The 15,192-nt window shown below is 45.7% G+C and overlaps 1 protein-coding gene across 1 annotated transcript in view; it reads right to left on the reverse strand.

The window, feature by feature from the left end:
* LOC123728311 (SH3 and multiple ankyrin repeat domains protein 3-like) overlaps positions 1–15,192 on the reverse strand; it is a 406,162-nt gene that overhangs the window by 13,169 nt on the left and 377,801 nt on the right. Inside the window, 7 exon segments of the mRNA XM_045700351.1 lie at positions 7–2,034; positions 2,130–2,560; positions 2,563–2,670; positions 2,790–2,895; positions 3,212–3,342; positions 3,789–3,812; positions 4,339–4,419. Of these exon segments, the coding sequence (XP_045556307.1) occupies positions 7–2,034; positions 2,130–2,560; positions 2,563–2,670; positions 2,790–2,895; positions 3,212–3,342; positions 3,789–3,812; positions 4,339–4,419 (2,909 nt within the window).

The following is a 15,192-nucleotide window of genomic DNA, read 5'->3' on the forward strand; positions in this document are numbered from 1 at the left end:
CCCCAACCCCCCTAGACTCCCCAGACTCCCCATCCCTAACCCCACCCCGGGTCCTCGCGCCTCCATCTGGTCTCCCCACAGCTTGGACCTCCTCTGGAAGAGGTAGCGGGGCCTCCCGGGGCCTCCCACCAGGCTAGATATAGAGCCTGACCCTAGGCCTCCAGAACCCAGGCCCCCATGCCCCAGGCCTCCAGACCCGAGGCCTCCATGCCCCAGGCCTCCAGACCCGAGGCCTCCATGCCCCAGGCCTCCAGACCCGAGGCCTCCATGCCCCAGGCCTCCAGACCCTAGGCCTCCATGCCCCAGCCCTGCCCCTCCGGCTGCTGCTGCGGCTAGAGCAGCCGCCTGCTGCTGGGATAACAGCTCGCTGTCAGAGCTCTGCTTCAGCAGCGGGTCCCTGAAGGTGACCGGGCCTTTATTGCCTCCAATGTGAGACTTGAGCCGGGGCTTGGGAGGCACTGGCGGCTTGTCGAGCACGAAGGTCTGCCCGTCGGCATAGGAGGTGTGTGTGTCAGCGGGTTCGCCACTCTCTGAGGACAGAGTGGACATGCTGGAGACGGTGGACACAGTGCTAGTGGTCTCCAGGTGGTGGTCTCGCTCTCTCTCACTGGAGCTGCGTGTGTCTGCCTCCTCCACACCAGAGTCTGCTGCTGAACCAGACTCAGCCAGCAGGGCTGGAGGATGGGGCTGGTCCGGGTATGAGGGTTTCCCTGAGACGACTGCTCCTCCAGGGGTAGGCTGGAGGGGAGGGCCCTGGGGTTGGGTGGGTGTCAGGCTAGAGGTGGGGGTCAGGCTGGGGTTTGGGGTCGAAGGGGTGAGGAGAGTAGGGGTTGTAGGGGAAGTGGTGGATTTAGACTGGGGTACAGGGGTCCCCTGGGCTTGGGCTTGTGAATTGGCCAACAACCCGTTGGAAAACTCATCCGGAGGTGGGAGCACCCCAATCTTCTTCAGCTCCTCTCTGGTCTCTTCATCACTGGAGGACAGCATGGCTGGAGGTAGGCTCACTGTGTAGGGCTCCACGTCTTCCTCTGAACTGCCCTGGGCCAGGGGAGCCTGGGCTGGGCTGGAAGGGCCCTGGGCCTGGAGCTGAGAGGCAGAGGGGCTGGGTGACAGAGCCCGACTGAGGGAGGGTTTAATGGGCTCGGTGGCTGGGGAGGTGGGGGTTTTCTCCAGCCCTGGTCCCAGCCCCACCGCCTGGCCGTTACTGGTGGCATGGACCATGATTAGTCCAGCTGTCTTCTGTTGTGATGTGTCCATGATACTGATCAACATACTCTTCTTATCCTCCGTTCTCCTCACCTCCTTCCTCTCCTCCCCTCTTCCCTCCATCTCCTGGCGAAGCAAGGCAGGTGATGACACTCCCCACTGGGATTTACCAGCCTGGGGCGACCCCGGCCTCCCGCCCCCATGCTGAGGCTCTTTGGTCTGGCTTTCGATGAAAAGCGAAGCCCCCTGACCTCCAACACCAGCCCTGTCCTGTTTAGTCCTGGGCTCAGGGCTGCTGGCGGGGGACTGGCTCTGGGAGGTAAGTGCCCGCTCCCTTGCGGCCAGCGCAAGAGCAAGGGGTGAGTTAGGGTCCAGGGGCTTCCCTGTGAGTGGGTGGATGAAGGTAGTGCCGCCAGGTGAGGGGCGCAGGGCCAGAGCGGGGGGTGGCAGCTGGCCTAGTTCTCTGCTGAGTAGGCGCTCATCGATGGATCGAGATGTGGTGTAGGAGGGGGGCTCAGGGGCGGACCCCGACCCCCCCTCCATGGTCCCCACTGACTGGAAGACTGTGGATTTCCTCCGCTCCTCTAGTCGGCGCTCTCGGTCCTTCACGGCGCCAGCGATAGCAACAGCGAACGGCCCTTTCCCCTGCAGCAAGGCCTCTCCCTGGAGACGCATACGCTCGCGCTCCACCATCAGCTGCTGCTGGTAGTAGTCGGCCCGGCTGGTGTGTGTGTGGCCGTGGGTGTGTGTGTGTCGACCAGAGGGGGAGGTCTCTCGGGAGTGGGCAGCGGCCAAGGCGATGCTGGCTCTCTCCTGTGCGTCCTCCACCTGGAGGGGTAGATAGGACAATAAATTAGAAACTTCTAAATAAACTTTGTTCACTTGCTATAGTAACAATAATCAGAATAAATAGAATAACCTACCTGTAGCTGTTTCACCAGAGGGCTCTTCTTGCGCTGGGGCTTGGTGGGTGTGTACAATCCAATACTAAACTGGCCAACATTGGCGTACGGGTTGTCAATCACCCGGCCTTTCCGTTTGATTCGCTCTGGTGGTGTAGCGGATGCGGAGGGGCGGGGGATGTCGGTGGGCTCCACGGGTAAGTGGGAGGAATCTTGTAGAATAATCATTGACCTAGCCTTCTTCTGGCGTTCGATGTGGGAGGACTGGCGGGGCGATGGGTCGTAGGGCCGGTCCAGGTCCAGGGAGGAGGGCTTGAAGCTGGAACGACCTCCAGGGTCATGACCCTGACCATGACCCCTGGCAGGGGGAGGAGGGGGGCAGAAAGCAGGAGGAGGGCCAGTGTCCAGGTAGTAGAGGGAAGGGGGAGGAGGAGGTGCGGTCTGGGGAGGGGCGGGATAGAATGGGAGTGGGAGTGGTCTCTGAGGCTGTCCGTCATGGAGGAGCTCCGGGGGAAACGATGTTCTCCAGCCAACACCGACAGACGGTCCTCCTCAGTCGCACCTGGAGAGGTCAGGGGGAAAAGGTCAGAGAGAGATAGATAGCCTAAAGCAGTACAAAGATGCTGCACTACAGTTATCAAGTTATTGACTGAGTACTGTACTAAAGGTGAAAGGTGTTACCAAATGACTTGGTCCTGGACATCCCTCTAGGCAGCTGCATATGAGCCCTCTCCATCCTTGGGTGGAGCCCACCATGTAATGCCATGCCCTGCCTCTCAAACAACGACTGCAACACAAACACACACACACACACCCACACACACAGAGAAATACACATAGGTTTCAGACACATTTTATACAAAACAGAATGTACTGTATGTGAGTGTGTGGGAGGGTATATATGCTGATATTATTCTGCGGCTAGTAGGTCTCTGTGTCACCAGGGTTGGCCTGTGTATGTGAATATGTGTGTATGTGAATATGTGTGTATGTGAGAATGTGTGTTCAGATGTGTACGTTTGTGTGAGTGCGTGGGTGGGTGGGAGAAAGAATGTGCATCGATTTGTTTCTGCGCATGTGTGTGTGTGTGTGAATATACTCACACTGATCTCTGATTGTGTGATTCTCCTGCCGGTAGGTCTCTGTTTGACAGTAGCAGCTCTGTAGTCAGCCTCTGTGGGCTGGGAACGTAACGTCACAGGCTCCTGAGGTGCTAGCATCTCATCTAGCCTTTCTGTACAGGGATCACACAGACAACACAGTCTGCATACAGCTACACAGCACGTATGGACCAAAATGCTTTTTACACATTGTGAGTGTTTACACACAATGCACAGCTCCTTGTCCCTATCAAACATCTAGAAAATATCACATCTACACACAATATCAACACAACCATGCAAGCCTACATGTGTTCAAATACATTTACAGTTGACAATTACAACATGCATATCATACAACTAAAGAAACCTTCACTATGTTGGATCGGAGGCACGGTGTATAGCGTCTGAGTCTAATATCTTTGGGAGCATCCAGATGGAGAAGCAGGTCCTAACTGACTGACTGACTAACTCAGAGCTCAGTGCCCATGCCGTGCCGGTGCTTCATCTATAATGAACAGTGTGTCTGTCACGCTCAGAGGCCATGATGATGCCTCAATAGGTTTCCACTCAGGCTCACCTCCTCTCCTCCTCCGGACGGAAGCTTGGTGAAAGAGAGATCATGTCAACGAAGACAGAAAATAATGTGGGTCAGGGTATGTGTGTGTGTGTGTGTGTGTGTGTGTGTGTGTGTGTGTGTGTGTGTGTGTGTGTGTGTGTGTGTGTGTGTGTGTGAGTGAGAGAGAGAGAGAGAGAGAGAGAAAATAATGTGGGTCAGGGTATGTGTGTGTGTGGAGAGAGAGAGAGGAGAGAGAGAGAGAGAGAGAGAGAGAGAGAGAGAGAGAGAGAGAGAGAGAGAGAGAGAGAGAGAGAGAGAGAGAGAAAGTGAATGCATCAAAGAGAAAGGAAATGTCAACAGGTGAAGAGAAAGAAAAGATCATGCTGTCAGAGCTGTAGAAATGTTCTAAGTTGTATGAAGGCAGGAAGCATATTTTAACCAGAACGGTTAAGTGAATAGGGGAGAGAGAGACAGAAAAAGAGAAAGAGAGAGAGAGAGTGGGGAGATATGTGTTAGTGTTTGTTTGTGTACAAGTTTGTGAATGTTTGCATCTTTGTGTTCTCACACTAACCCAGTTCCTCCAGTTCGGCGGTCATAGACTTGGAGCGCAGTGTCAAAGTGGTGCTGGGGGCTCTCTTGGGTGGCGGGGGAGCTGTGGAGAAAACGCAGGGTGAGGATGATGATGTTGAAGGTGAGGAGGAAGGCCCTTTGACCCTGCTGCTCAGCGCCCTGCGAGCGTGGCCCAGCCGGAAGCTCCATCCTGTCTTCGCAGCCTTCCCCTGGTCAACTTGGGGAAAGCTGGACGACTTGTTCAGGCGGGTAGACACACTCCTTTTGATCATCCCTCTCACTTTCCCCCCGTCACACACACACACACACACACACACACACACACACACACACACACACTCTCTCACACACACTCACCACCCCACTCAACACTCCGGTGGGGAGTACATTCTGCCATGCGGCATTGGCAGAGGAAGATAAATAAATAACTGTAAATCCCACAGAAATACACTACCACACCACAACATTCACACCAGTCCACTTACAGTCATCTCCGCTAGCATCCAAAACCCCCTAAGACCCTGTATAGCCTACTAACTATTACAGATCAGCTCACTATCAGTGCTGTGCCAGTCCACAACCACTACCAAACACCTGCATATTATTATTATATTATCCAGTCCACATACAAATAACACCAGAAAAGCTCACTGTTAACATGTGGCAATACAATCCTTCAAAATAGATAGTCCATACCATCACAGCATCAATTACTACAGTACAATACCTCCCACTGTGCTATATGACATGTGCAGCTACACATTATAACAGCTAAAATACACCAGCACAAAATCACACCTTCACAGCCTATGAAATCCATGATGCAGCTCACCACCCAACACACTGTATCATCTGTGCATGTTAAAATACAGCAGCATACCTCCCAGTCTCTGCACAATACAATACAGCACCTCATTCAATATACTGTCAACCAGCCAGTCCCGTCTCAATGCACCACTGTGAAGAGATAAAACGGATCAGCAGAACATCTGGATGCTACCACATACTGGCTACGCAGCTACACTGAACAGCTATAGATCTGATCTAATCTAGTCCATACGCTATCACTTCATCACCGGTCAGCATATTCATGTAAACTACGGAGAGAGAGAGACAGAAAGCGAGAGATCGAGAGAGCACTAGAGAGAGAGTATTGCAATGCTTCATTCAAACACACAGCATGGTTGCTATGGCTACCATGGTGGTAGCAAGGTTTGGCTTGGTGCAGAGGGATGTGTGTGAGCTATGAGGTGTGTGTGAGAGAGAGAGAGAGAGAGAGAGAGAGAGAGAAAGAAAAAAAGAGAGATAGAAAGAAAGAAAGAGAACGATACACAGAGAGAGAGAGAGAGAGAGAGAGAGAGAGAGAGAGAGAGAGAGAGAGAGAGAGAGAGAGAGAGAGAGAGAGAGAGAGAGAGATAGAGAGAGAGAGAGAGAGAGTGTGCGGGGGATTGTGAGTGTGTGTGAGAGTGTCTGCAGAGTTAGGAACTGGAGAAAAAGTTGACTTGGAGCAGCAGTGCTGCCTTTTAGAGTATTAAATACAGCTTAGAAGAGCTAAGAACATCACAGAACAGCCAGGCAGAGCAAAGCCGGCTCAGTAGAACTTCATGGGGTGGTTTAGGATTCAGGATTTTATTTGGATCCCCATTATCTGTTGCAAAAGCAGGAGATACTCTTCCTGGGATCAACACAAAACATAAAAGATGACATAGTACATAACAATAATAGACAAGGACAGCTCAAGGACAGAGCAACATACATTTTTTTGAAATATAGAAATACAAAAGGTATTGTGCTGACAAAACACTTAACAAAAACATATTACTTTACATAAACATACAAGTTATTTAGGTCAACAAAGGGATAGGCATTGTGCTGTGAGGTGTTGTTTCATTGTTTTCTTAAAGCTGATTTTGCTGTTTGCTTGGGTAATTTGAGATGGAAGGGCGTTCCATGTAACCATGGCTCTATACAATACTGTGTGTTGTTGTTTTGGACTTGGAGACTGTGAAGAGACCCCTAATGGCATGTCTGGTGGGGTACATACAGTATGTCTGTCAGAATGGTATGTTATTTGAATATACAGACAATTTGGAATTTTCATCACAGTAATATTTCTCATAAAAACAAGAAGTGATGCCGTCAATCTTTTTTTTCTATTTTAAGCCAAGTGAGACTGGCATGCATCTTTTTGATATTAGCCCTCTTTTTACAGTGAAGGGCAAGACGTGCTGCTCTGTTGTGGGCTAGCTGCTGCTTTCCTTTTTTGCAGCTCCTACCATTTAACTGGGAAATAGTCAAGATGTGAAAAAAATCAGCGCCTGCAGGTCGAATGTGGTGTTAAAAAAGCAGAGCACCTCTTTATCACAGACAAACCTCTTCCGATCTTTACAACAATTGAATCAATATGCCTTGACCATGACAATTTGTAATCTAACATCACACCAAGAAGTTTGCTCAGCAGCCACATCATTCGTTACCAGATTCAGCTGAGGTCTTAGGGAATGATTTGTACCAAATATAATGCTTTTAGTTTTCGATATGTTCAGGACTAGTTTATTACTAGCCACCCATTCCAAAACTGACTGCAACTCTTTGTTAAGGGTCACTAGCTGTGGTTGCTGATGTGTATAATGTTGACTCATCAATGTAAATAGACACACAGGCTTTGGCTACTGGTAGAACATTAGTAAAAATAGAGAACAGTAAAGGACCAAGACAGCTGCCCTGCAGAATACCACACTTTACATGTTTTACATTAAATAATCTTCCATTAAATAAGACCCTCTGTGTTCTATTGGATAGATAGATCTCAACCCATGATATGGTAGACGATGTAAAGCCATAACACATACATTTTTCCAATAACAGATTACGGTCAGTAATATCAGAGGCTGCAATAAAGTCTAACAATACAGCTCCCACAATCTTCTTATTATCAATTTATTTCAGCCAATTACCAGTCATTTGTGTCAGTGCAGTACATGTTGAGTGCCCTTCACTATTAGCATGCTGAAAGTCTGTTAATTGGTTCACAGAGAAATAACATTATATCTGGTCAAACACCAAGCTGATTGGTTGTCTGTTAGAACCAGTAAAGGGTGCTTTACCATTCTTGGGTAGCGGAATGACTATAGATTCCCTCCAGGTCAGAGGACAAACACTTTTACACAAGCTCAGATTAAAGACATGACAAACAGGAGTGGCAATATAGTCTACTACCATCCTCAGTAGCTTTCCGTCTAAGTTGCCAATACCAGGTAGTTTCTCATTATTGATGGACAACAATAATTTTTCCACCTCTCCCACACTAACTTTACAGAATTCAAAATGACAATGTTTCACAATGTTTTATAATGGCTCACAGTCTGTTGTTGGCATTTCATGTCTGAGTATGCCCACTTTGCCAATGAATTACCTATTAAAATAATTGGCAATGTCAAAAGGTTTTGTGATGAATGAGCCTGAGGTGAATTAGCATTTCTGAACATACTTTCATTTAAAGTACTTCATTCTTGATATCATTTCAGAATAATGTTTTTTTTCTTCAGTTATTCACAGAAGTTCTCAATTTACAGAATGCTGTGCAGCCAGACTTATTAGCCACTCCTTTTGCTTCATCTCTCTCAAACATAAAATTGTTAAATTCCTCATCAATCCACAGTCTTAACAGTTCTAAAAGTCAGTTTCTTAGTAGGTGCATGCTTATCAATAACTGTAAGAAACAATTTCATAAATGCATAAGTGCAGCGTCTGGATGCTCCTCATTACACACATCAGACCAACAAATATTTTTTACATCTTCAACATAGGAATCATTACAAAACGTTTACACTATTTTGGGCCGAGTCTTTGGAACTTTGCCTTTTCTGGATATAGCCACTATATTATGGTCACTACATCTAATGGGTATGGATACGGCTTTAGAACAAAGTTATGCAGCATTGGTAATTCGATCAATACACATGGTTGATTGACAGCCTGACCCAGATTACAGGCACAGCCTGATGAAAACCAGTCTATATTCAGGTCACCCAGAAAATGGATCTACAGTATCTGAAAGCATCAAACACATTATCAAGCATTTCATACATATTATCCAGATGTGAGTAAGACCTTTAAACAGGTTAACATTCACAAGGCAACAGGGTCAGACGGATTACCAGGACGCCTACCCAACGCATGCGCTGACCAGCTGGCAAGTGTCTTCACTGACATTTTCTATCTCTCTCTGACCCAGTCTGTAATACCTACATGTTTCAAGCATACCACCATAGTCCCTGCGCCCAAGAACACCAAGGTAACCTGTCTAAATGACTACCTGGGACCCTTTGGGGACCCTTTGGATGACAAATCGGAGGAAGATTTTCAAAAAGTAAGTGAATATTTAATCGCTATATGTGAATGTATGAAACCTGTGCCGATGGAAAAATATTTTGATGTGGGGCGCCGTCCTCAAACAATCGCATGGCATGTTTTTGATGTAATAGCTACTGTAAATCGGACAGTGCAGTTAGATTAACAAGAATTTAAGCTTTCAGCCGTTATAAAACACATATGTGCATAAATGTTTAAAATCCCGCTAGCGGGACACCGATCCTTAAGAAACATCTTGACTGGCTGCATCACCACTTGGTATGGCAACCGCTTGGTATCCAACCATAAGGCACGTACGGCCCGGTACAACACTCGGGCCGAGCTCCCTGCCATCCAGGACCTCTATACCAGGTGAAGCCCACCAAAATTGTCAAAGACTCCTGCCACCCAAGTCATAGACTGTTCTCTCTGCTACCACACGGCAGGTGGTGCCGGAGCACCAAGTCTGGGACCAAAAGGCTCCTGAACAGCTTCTACCCTCAAGTCATAAGACTACTGAACAGCTAATCAAAAGCTACCCAGACTATTTACATTGACCCCCTTTTTATTTGAACTGACTCAATCACACCGTCTCTATGTACACTCATTGGATTCTACCCACACACTACACTGTCACTGCAACACACACTACACTAACACTCCAACAAACACACACACACACACTCCAACAAACACACACACACACACACACACACACACACACACACACACACACACACACACACACACACACACACACACACACACACACACACACACACACACACACACACACACACACACAGTCTTCTATAACTAATCCTGTGGAGACACACAAACAGTCCCATTAAAAATTCTATTTTCCCTAACCCTAAACCTAACCCTAACCTTAACCCTAACCCTAAGCCTAACCTTAACCCTACAATTAACCCTAGCTCCTAACCCTAACCCTAAACCTAATTCTAATTCTAACCCTAATACTTTTAGTTTGTTTACTATTAATTATTGTGGGGACTTCTGGTCCACACTAGGCTTGGGGGGTAAACCGTATATACCATATACCGGGGTATTTGGATTCTTTTTTTAATACATTTGAATATTTGTAGCTACTTTTTAAGTAAATACCTGCAGTCCTCTTGTGAAAAAAGTTAGGCAATACATAACATTGTGTTCTTCATTTCACCTGTCACATCCTTATGAAGTTTATGGTAGTCCACAGTCACGTGTCACGTGGTGTTTGTTTACAAGCATACAACAACGAGAGACCAGAGCCTTGTGAGTCACTCATTGTTGTGCAGCATGCACCAGGTGATCTAATTACAGTATGGAATTCACAACTAAATGTTTGCCAGCTAGATATCTTATAACTATTAAGGTAGTGCTAAATGCTCTGTAGTTGTGCATTTGGTTTACTAATTTAGTAGCTTGTTATGCTATCTTCCAAAATCAAGCATTCGCTTGGTAACAGCAGAGAATCCCCTCCTGGATCAAGAGCCTTGCTGGCTAATATTTGTTTTGTGTGTGCAGCAAACTGTGAGTAGCATTTTTGCCTTACTAGTATAGTTTAGGTTAGAAACTGTACAAAATGTTTGTAATACTCTTGTTAGCAATTAGTTAGCATTCTCTATGAGATGGTTTTTTTCAGTGCCGGTATTACCGAATATGGCATAAAGTCGGAATGAAGGCATGACAATCTGAGATGTTACATTTTTTTTATATTTGCAAATGTATTACAAATAAAAAACATAAATATCACATATACATTAGCATTCAGACCCTTTACTCAGTACCTTGTTGAAGCACTTTTGGCAGAGATTACAGCCTCAAGTCTTCTTGGGCATGACGCTACAAGCTTGGTACAACTGTATTTGGGGAGTTTCTCCCATTCTTCTCTGTAGTTCCTCTCAAGCTCTGTCAGGTTGGATGTGGAGCGCCGCTGCACAGCTATTTTCAAGAGATGTTCGTTCAAGTCCGTGCTCTGGCTGGGTCCCTGCCGCTGAAAAACATCCCCACAGCATGATGCTGCCACCACCATGCTTCACTGTAGGGATGGTGCCAAGTTTCCTCCAGACATGACGCTTGGTGTTCAGGCCAAAGAGTTCAATCTTGGTTTCACCAGACCAGAGAATCTTTTTTCTCATGGTCTGAGAGTCTTTTAGGTGCCTTTTGGCAAACTCCAAGTGGGCTGTCATGTGCCTTTTACTGAGAAGTGGCTTCCATCTGGCCACTCTACCATAAAGGCCTGATTGGTGGAGTGCTGCAGAGATGGTTGTCCTTCTGGAAGGTTCTCCCATTTCCACAGAGGAACTCCGGAGCTCACTGACCAAGGCCCTTTTCCTCTGATTGCTCAGTTTGGCCGGTCGGCCAGCTCTAGGAAGAGTCTTGGTCATTCCAAACGGCTTCCATTTAAGTATGATGGAGGCCACTGTGTTCTTGGGGACCTTAAATGCTGCTGAGCTTTTTTTGTACCCTTCCCCAGATCTGTGCCTTGACACAATCCTGTCTCAGAGCTCTACGGACAATTCCTTCGACCTCATGGCTTGGATTTTTCTCTGACATGCACTGTCAACTCTGGGACCTTATATAAACAGGTGTGTGCCTTTCCAAATCATGTCTAATCAATTGAATTTACCACAGGTGTACTCCAATCAAGTTGTAGAAAGATCTCAAGGATGATCAATGGAAACAGGATGCACCTGAGCTCACTTTCGAGTCTCATAGCAAAGGGTCTGATTACTTATGTAAATAAGGTATTTCTGTTTTTTATTTTTTATACATTTTGAAAAATGTCAAAAAATATGTTTGCACTTTGTCATTATGGGGTATTGTGTGTAGATTGATGAGGAAAACAATTATTTGATCAATTTTAGAATAAGGCTGTAATGTCACAAAATGTGGAAAAGGGGAAGGGGTCTGAATACTTTCGGAATGCACTGCACGTTGCTGCTACTCTGTTTATTATCTATACTGATTGCCTAGTCACTTTCACCCCTACTTGCATGTACATATTATCTCAACTACCTCGTACCCCTGCACAGGGACTCGGTACCAGTACTACTACCAGTAGTATATATTATTGTTGTTTTATTGTGTTACAATTTTTTTTTTTTTTTTTGCATTTTTTTTTTACTTTTTAACTCTGCATTTTTTGGAAAGGGCTCATAAGTAAGCATTTCACAGTAAAGTCTACACATGTTGGACTCAGCGAATGTGACAAATACAATTTGATTTGATTTGAGATACAGTACTGACTGTTGGTGGCCTATAGCAACACTCCAAAAGTGAGTCTTTAGATGAGGCAGGTTAACTTGCAACCACAACACTTCAACAACATTAGACATAAGGTCATCTCTAAACTTTACAGGAATATGGCTCTGAACATATACAGTAACACCTCCCCCATTAGCATTTCTGTCTGTTCTGTAGATGTTATATCCTTGTATTGCTACTGCTGTATCATCAAAGGAATTATCTAAGTGAGTTTCAAAGAGAAACAATATATGAATGTTATCCAATGTTAGAAAGATATTGATTTCATGAATCTTATTTCTAAGGCTACATATATCAATATGGACTATTTTCAGTCCTTTCCTGAGTAGCTTATCAGAGATAGAAGTAAAATGAAGAAAGAAAACACACAAAGAATGACAAGAACATGGTTTGGCCAATAGAGTCAGTCAATCAGGCACTTGTGAGTGTCAGTTGGTGTGTGTGATGTGGGGCTGAAGCTTCTAACCCGGAAACTTGTCTCTCTCCCTCCACTCAGTATTTTGGGAGGGAGGATGGACAATGAGCCTGTCATAGCAGATTTAAGCAATGTCCCAACGCTCTCTGGCAGCTTTCATGGCTGGGATAAGTTATTTCCCCCCTCTGGCGCACAGCTTCCAAGTAGTCTTCGTTAAGGAAGATGTTGGTTCCTCTCATGTTCTTGGCTCTCTCCAGAACAACCATCTTGTCCTTAAACCTCAGCAACTTGACCACTATCAGCCTCTGTCTATCACCTGGGCGGGTTACAGGTTTTCCAGACCTGTGGGCGTGCTCCACCTCAATCTTCAATGATCAGCTTTTCAGTGATCATTGTTTTTACTTTCTCCTCAGACTCTGCCCAGTTCTCATGTGAAGACTGGTTTGCCATCCACAACAATGTTATTCCTCCTGGACTGTCCCTCTAGATAGTTTGTTTTCCCAGTCATTGTTAATAATGATTCACAGACTATGCTGATGTCATCTTGCGTAGACTTACAGTTTGTTGTCATCTTTCTGCAAGTTTTTTTCAGGACATCCACCTCTCCTGGGACAACTGAAAACTGTTCTTAAAGGTCCATGACGTCTTTAGTCAGATCGTCCATTCTTTTGTTAGTTGAGTCAATCAGTATTTCAACAAAGATCTTGAAGCTATTTTCCTGTTGTTGTAACAACTGCTTGTAGAACCCCTATTGTTCATTTAAAAAATCTTTCACCTGTGATAGAGAAACTGTCCTCTCCATTACTCCCACCATTGGCTTTGGATTTCATGGTAGCAACATAGACTAGCATTGGTGCCCCACAGTTCCAGACAGGGCAGGTCGCAGGGCAGATGGAAACAGAAACAAACAGCAGGGATTTAGACAGTCACAAGATCGGCACAAGCGTAACCGCTTTGCGGGCTGTGTTCAAGCTGTCAAGGAAACTTTTCTAGCTTGATAGCTAGTAAGCTAGCAGCTAAGCTAGCTGCTACACCAAGCAGCTCATCAGACTTTTGGTTGGCAGGATCCCTGAACAGATGTAACGGTCCCAGCAACTGAGGCTAACCAGGTTGCGGGATCCAAATTCAAAAGGTAACTAGTAACCAAACTTTTCATTAGAACACTTTTTTAGAGACTTTCAAAACAACAAACCGAGCTCTCCCTTGTTCCGCGTTCAGCACACCTCTCTGATGCGTTTCTGTCTCCGCCCTCTCACACTCTATACTGACCAAAACACACACTGTACACTCCTGACCTGAGTCCTCTAATGAAATTAGAGGAAGTGGGGACTTCATCATGACCAAGCGGTAGATCTTCAGAACAAACTAATTTCCTCAAATTAGGTGGATAAATACACTGTCATCTCAGTGTAATCAAGTGTATTACTGTTGTCACTGTCTTTAACCACTGTCAAAGCATTACTTAAGTAAGACATATTCCATTTTAATTGTCAAAAATGATAACTTCTTGGGAAAATACAACATCCTGGACAGTAGTGGAAAAAGTACTCAATGTTCATACTTGAGTAAAAGTAAAGATACCTTACTAGAAAGTGACTCAAGTAAAAGTGAAAGTCACCCAGTAAAATCCTACTTGAGTAAAAGTTACAAAGCATTTGGTTGTAAATATACTTAAGTATCAAAAGTAAACATAAAGTACATATACCTCAAAAAACGACTTAAGTAGTACTTAAAATATTTTTACTTAAGTACTTTACACCACTGATCCTGGATATGCAAATCTTCCTTATTTTTTGAGGGGATTCACGCAACTTCAATCCCAGCAACAATACATGTCTGTCATGTTCAGTTTCAATCACAGACTGACTACTTAAAGACCTCCATATCGACTCTGTTATCTCTCTCTCTCTCTCTCTCTCTCTCTCTCTCTCTCTCTCTCTCTCTCTCTCTCTCTCTCTCTCTCTCTCTCTCTCTCTCTCTCTCTCTCTCTCTCTCTCTCTCTCTCTCTCTCTCTCTCTCTCTCTCTCTCTCTCTCTCTCTCTCTCTCTCTCTCTCTCTCTCTCTCTCTCTCTCTCTCTCTCTCTCTCTCTCTCTCTCTCTCTCTCTCTCTCTCTCTCTCTCTCTCTCTCTCTCTCTCTCTCTCTCTCTCTCTCTCTCTCTCTCTCTCTCTCTCTCTCTCTCTCTCTCTCTCTCTCTCTCTCTCTCTCTCTCTCTCTCTCTCTCTCTCTCTCTCTCTCTCTCTCTACTTGTGAGTACCAAAAGTCCTCACAAAAATAGTAAACCAACTAAAACCTCAAATACATCTAAGTTCTCCTGCAACAGGGTGATCAAATTAAGATCCTACATGTGTATCTGTCTGTCTCGCTCACCCAAGGAGACACACACACATACACTTTCCCGAGGTCTTAGTAGCTGGAGAGAGTGGGAGCTGTTTAGCACAGGGATGAGATGAGATGCCGTTGACATGGAAACCACATGAATTTACAGTTTGGTAAAGTGGTGAAATCACCTGGATGACAGGAACATACAGATCCTTCTCAAATATATCAGGTCATCTAGTGCCAACTGCCATATCCATGACAACATACTAATACAGAACCTAGAATTGAAGAACCTAATGGCTATATGCCAGAGATCAAATACATGGACCAGCTAATAATGTGACACTGGACTGAAGGAGGAGGAGATTACATCTGCAATGAGGGACAGGCAGTAGTGGAAGTCCCATTTTTCAACTTGTCCACTCCAGCACACCAGGGCGAGTATCAACACAAAGCATCTCAGAGTAGGAGTGCTGATCTAGGATTTGTCCATATA

This window comes from Salmo salar, chromosome ssa17 (assembly GCF_905237065.1).
Source record: "Salmo salar chromosome ssa17, Ssal_v3.1, whole genome shotgun sequence".
Lineage (NCBI taxonomy): Eukaryota > Metazoa > Chordata > Actinopteri > Salmoniformes > Salmonidae > Salmo > Salmo salar.